Genomic DNA, 5308 nt, shown 5'->3' with positions numbered 1-5308 from the left:
TCATTATGCATACATTTTGTCAGGTTAACAAGTTTTACTAACACCGTTGTCTGCAGGGAAATTGCAATAATATATTTAAGAAAAGTCAACCTAAGGTGCACATGAACCACAAAACAGCACAATTTTGAGTATGCCAAACAAAAACATCCATCTTGTGCCTCTTGTTTTCATGTTAGCAATCAATTATAGGTTGATTGTCGTAATGGTATTGCAAAAGGAATTGGCAGCTGTGCATGTTGAGCGTGGGGAAAATAGCGTCAGTTTCTTTTTTTTTAAAAGAGAATAGAAACTTGAAATTACAACTCACACACCGACTCCGTGAGATGGAACAACCCAGCCAGATAAGGTTGGCCAACCCATCATATGGACTAGCGTCGGTTTCTTGAAGAAGACTACTTTGCATTTGTAATGGAGGTATCGAATTTTTCACAAGAGATAAAAAATTCTAGGTGCCATTGAAAAAGCTGGGATTCAAAGTGACCAAAAGTGTTGCATGTGATGTCATGGCCTGCAAAGCATAAAGCACTAAAGTGTGCACATGGAATTGGCAAGACATAACCACAATCGAGCTAGCTTAAATTCTGTGTCTATTTCTGTAAAAAGTGAGGATCTACCTCAACATCCTGTCAAGGAACTATACAGCACATCCTGCATCTTTTCCTTGCACAAGAATGTCACGATTCTTTCAGATCAGGACATGACCTCATTTCTTTGAGAAAAGATGAGAATGTGTTTGAATACGGTCTTGATATTGAGCTATGGCTACTTTCACACAGTGTATACTTTGATGATTTGCTCAATTGAGCTCCTACAAACAGGGCAACCAAAACCCTTGGAATAGATCTTTGTCACGCAGTCCATGCACCCAGCCAAGTGGCCACATGGTACGCACGCACCTTCTACAGGAGCATCCCAACAAATAACACATTTTGCCTTCCTGTCAGTGTCGGAAGAAGAATGGTGACTTTGAGCCTTGTCTGGGAGAGGCGGGGCTGACGGAAATGCATTGCTACTTGCAACTGGCAATTGGACATCACACACTTCCCTAAAACTACGAGTTAAGAATTTGGTAGATGATGATGTCCACCTCTGAGAGGCACTCTTTACGGCCATATGACCACGGGAGCCTATCATCTTTCCTTTGTAATGTCCATAGGGTTCCTGAAAAGTCCATCCATTGCATGCATTACTTGAAGGGTTTCGTTGTCGATCTTTATTTAGGCAGGCACTGGGGCTATCTGGAAAAACTGAAATGCTCTCTGCAGTGGCCGTTCGAATTGATTCATTGAGCGCTAGTGCTAATGCAAGCTCCTCAGAGATGGACTCTGCCATGCTGCTTCTGTTTGAACTACCTGATGTAAACCTTCCACATGATGGAGCCGAGACTGACTGTAGAATTGGTTGCATGAACGGAGACAAATTGCACTGAGAGGATGTCACTGTATTAACATGAGGCTGCTTCTTATTCCGCAACTTACTATCTTCCGTACTTTGCTCTCTGTGACCATGTGCATCTGGAGTTTCAATTTGGCCCTGTTACCATGCGAACACGATGACGCAAGGTCCATAATTAATCTCGGTGACCCGAAAACAAGCATTATTCAGATCTGTACAACGTATCATTTAGCATATGCACAATCTACTCAGATTGCATAGTGAACTCTACACTGCAACATATTAATCTTGGAACGAAAACCTATAAATAGACATTCCGATGAAAAGATCTCTACTCAATACCTCACACATCCCTTTGCATGCCCTGTATAATTTCTTCAGTTCATCCTTGTCCCCTCTTTTTTGAGAAAACAGTTTAATTTTGGTTTCTGAAACAGAAAATACAAGGCAAAAAAGGTGCTCAGATAATTGTTCTGCTCGTAAAAATACAGCCACCAATCGCAGTATAAGACTCAGTCAGGAATACGAAAGAACTAACTGTGAGCTTTATCCCACATGCACAGGACAGGATCCACTAAAGAGAAGTCTGGTTCATCCAGCTCTGCCTTTGCTAACGGTATCACCGTCCGTGGTTGCGCTACCTGAAACACAGAAAACCCTTTATTAACAAGCTGCTGCTAGGCACATGGCAGAATCTAGCTTGACCTTCCTGTGTTAAAAGACACTATAAAATGGAACAAGAAATGCAGAGAAGCTTTGTCTACTGACATTGCAAATCCCTGCAGGATGAGCTGATGAAGCACGGAGCCCATTCCACAAGCTTAACTGCTGACAAACCAATCGATGCCTCCCATTAAATACCACCCATCAATCAATGTCCTGATTTAGTAACTTGCAAGATCAGGTTTACAACACCAAATCACCAGCACAGCAAACCTTGGGAGGCTCATAAATTGCAAGCTCATACTCTGGAGCCTCTCCTCCACGACAAGGTCTCTGTGGGAGCACAACTGCCCACCTACATTTATACCACCATGAATTAAAACAATCAGAAAAAACACCGATTGGCCTGACTACACCTACGTGACATTATGGTGATGTGAGATTGCAAAGCGATGTAATTGCCAAAGATTAAGGTGATTAGCAATTGCTCAAGTCATTGAAATTCTCGGCATATTACCAGAGTTAAACTAACGTAAAATAACGATAAACATCCTTACACTTTTCTTGTCAGTAAGTTGGATGCCCACGACTCCAGTATACCAGGCCCTGACAACTCGCGTAGCGTTCCACTAAAGAGACAAAGTTGTTCCTGAAAGACAATTACTTGAAATAAGCCAAGCCATCCCCAACTCTGTACTGGCAAGGGTTCTACAAAAAAGTGAGCAAAAGACTAACCTCAAGCAATCTCACAACTGCAGCATGGCCCCTACTTCTTGCCATGTCTAGAGGTGTCTGATCATCATCATTAACGGCAAGTGGATTGGCTAAAAAGAACATGCATGAAGCTTGTAAATATTGAGCATGCATTCCTGAATTTATGCATCGACTCATCCATAGACACTAACCTCCATGAGACAGAAGTAGTGTTACTGTTTTATCGAGGCCTCTCTTAGCTGCATAGTGTAAGGGATAGCCTCCGTGACCTCCTAGTTTCGTAAACAATGCGATGTGTTAGCAGACTAGGGTATCTTATGTTGATCAAAACATCCAAAACACCACTACCTGGGCAGTAGGCTGTCAAATTTGCACCCAGGTTCAAGAGAGTGATGGTCATGTCCAACAACTCCCCTCGAGAGCAGGCTAAAAGAAGTGGTGTTCTTCCTTCTTTATCGACCCACTGCATCAGCATGTAAACATACCTCAACTCATCACATTAACAGAATGGCATTGTAATCAAGCTTGGCAAAAGATAGCTAAACAGTGAACTGGAAGATGTGCAAGCTTCCTGATTGGATGGATGGGCAAAAAACAGGGATTAGTGACATGTGCACAGAGAGAGAGAGAGAGAGAGAGAGAGAGAGAGAGAGAGAGAGAGACCTCCAAAGAAGCTCCATCTCTGCGAAGAGACTTGACAGCATCATGATTACCATTTTGTACTTCCTGGTAAAGAAGTTCTTCTTTAGAAGGAGAGGCACCCATGGCCGAGCTGTAAAATACAGGGTTTTGAAGCAATTAAAGTGACGTTTCAAAGAGTGCAGATCTAGCGCGAGCAGCAGCAGATCAAATTTGAGAAGAAAAAATTGCTGAAAAGTTGACGATAGCAACAAAAGGCACCATGTTTAGAATGTGAAGAAATTAAATTTGCCAAAAAGATTCGGGAAAAATGAAGGTAGGAAGTGAGAACCGCAACCTAACGGCAGTCACCATTTCAGAGTGCATCAGACTAGCAAGCATGCACCTTGCACTACCACCTGTGTCAATGTACCAAAGAAAGTTGAAACTTACCTTCACAGAACTCGGTGGAAATGTGATTCGAAATTAGGCTTCAGTTCGCAGCCATTGCAGCACAATTCATCATGATGAGGACTCCGCAAACTAGCCAGATCAAAACAAACTCTTTGAGCTGCTTCTGCGAGAATCACATATAGAGAAAATGTTCGTGCATGTACGCGCGCGCGCCCGCGTGTGTGTGTGTGTGTGTGTGTGTGAGAGAGAGAGAGAGAGAGAGAGAGAGAGAGAGAGAGAGGGTGGGGTGGGGGGGGGGGGGGGGGGGAGAGTCGCACCGTTTTCAGCAGAGCGCATCACTGACGAAGGAGGACGTGCAGAGAACGCCATAACGGGACGGACGACGCTTAATAATAAGCGAACTGCAGAATGTGAAGATAGCTTAAAGTGAAAGGAAGCAGAAGATAGAAACAGAAAAAGCGAATTGTGCAGGCTGCTGGTGCTGTTGCTGTTGTGGGACCGTGGGTGGTGGTGTTTTGTGCGAATTGAGAGCAGTGAGATCATGGTCGTCATCCTTCTCAACTGCCGTCATCCCCATGATCATAAAACCTTCATGCCACGTGGTAAACCCTTTTAGCCCAGCGTGGCATCTTACTCAGCTCATCAGTCAGCTGAACCACACAATTAACGGTTCATATGTATTTGATGTATAAGAAAGTGGAGAGCCGGATTCACGCTACTTGATGGCAACTAGGGTAAGGGCACCATATTAAGGACATCCAAACTACTGCTACTTGATCTGAGGCTATGGTGTGTTGCTGCAAGCTTAGAGTGGCGCATAATGGAGCCGAGATCGTCTTCTGTCTGCAAAACAATGTTAGTTTCTTTGTAATTTTTGACACCAATAACAAGGGAAAGGGGTCACTAACACCTATCTTCCCAAGTAATGCCAGTCTTGATAGACTTGTTTTTTCTGGATGGTGGCAGATAATAGGTCCTTTCCTTGAAGTTACAAGCATAACTATAACTATAGCAGTGGATCTACATACTGGATGAGTTCTACACACAAAGACGGTTCTAATCTTGTAACGTATTGTACATGGAAAAATTGCTGCAGTGTTTGTAAATCAAATAATTTCAATAGATAGATATAGATCTTCTATTTCTTGCCCATGGGTAATGTTACTTTAACATCATTGATGATACATTATTATACATCTATAAAGTCTAGTTGGTCCATTATATAGTTCAATAGTTTGTATAATTCAAACCATTGTTACACAATCAACTCAAAACACACATACTAACTTCCACAAAGCAAGTGTGAATTATTTTGGACATGTGACCTAGCCAAACTTAGAATATAAGGACTCTATTCAACTTTTTATCTTAAGGAAGGGTTGATCTAGCCTTACACTTTAGCTTTTTTCTTTTATTCATTAAAAACGCTAGTATGTGCTAACGATTTCACAAAATCATGTTAACCAAAATTTGTAGAAGATGCAAAGAAAAAAAGGTAAAGTCA

General features: G+C 42.3%; 1 protein-coding gene across 2 annotated transcripts; it reads right to left on the bottom strand.

Annotated features, from left to right (window-relative positions):
• Positions 1 to 570: 570 nt before the first annotated feature.
• Positions 571 to 4171, bottom strand: LOC147427045 (putative E3 ubiquitin-protein ligase XBAT34). Of its 2 annotated transcripts, none has more exons than XM_086498752.1 (12): positions 4122 to 4171; positions 3844 to 3933; positions 3436 to 3544; positions 3121 to 3235; positions 2964 to 3044; positions 2794 to 2882; positions 2616 to 2707; positions 2332 to 2413; positions 2164 to 2223; positions 1934 to 2036; positions 1738 to 1823; positions 571 to 1533 (listed from the first exon to the last, which is right to left on the bottom strand). In XM_086498752.1, exons 3-12 carry the CDS (start codon positions 3535 to 3537, stop codon positions 769 to 771), a joined length of 1575 nt encoding a protein of 524 aa, XP_086354878.1. In that variant the 5' UTR covers positions 3538 to 3544; positions 3844 to 3933; positions 4122 to 4171; the 3' UTR covers positions 571 to 768. The 2 variants fall into 2 exon arrangements, with proteins under 2 accessions (XP_086354878.1, XP_086354879.1); XM_086498753.1 differs by having other exon boundaries at positions 2164 to 2220.
• Between the last annotated feature and the right edge of the window lie 1137 nt (positions 4172 to 5308).

The sequence above is a fragment of the Adiantum capillus-veneris genome, chromosome 24, assembly GCF_014529385.1.
Source record: "Adiantum capillus-veneris isolate H3 chromosome 24, ASM1452938v2, whole genome shotgun sequence".
In the NCBI taxonomy this organism is placed as follows: domain Eukaryota; kingdom Viridiplantae; phylum Streptophyta; class Polypodiopsida; order Polypodiales; family Pteridaceae; genus Adiantum; species Adiantum capillus-veneris.
Note: the sequence above shows the minus strand (reverse complement) of the source record. Positions and strands in the feature narration are given on the sequence as shown.

What these genes read in the sequence shown, in the direction of transcription:
- LOC147427045 (XM_086498752.1), bottom strand. Translation starts at nt 3,537, where the DNA reads ATGGGTGCCTCTCCTTCTAAAGAAGAACTTCTTTACCAGGAAGTACAA. An exon ending in TTTGACAGCCTACTGCCCAG is followed by an intron (nt 3,045 to 3,120) that starts GTAGTGGTGTTT and finishes TTACGAAACTAG; the next exon opens with GAGGTCACGGAGGCTATCCC. An exon ending in CAGTTGTGAGATTGCTTGAG is followed by an intron (nt 2,708 to 2,793) that starts GTTAGTCTTTTG and finishes ATTGTCTTTCAG; the next exon opens with GAACAACTTTGTCTCTTTAG.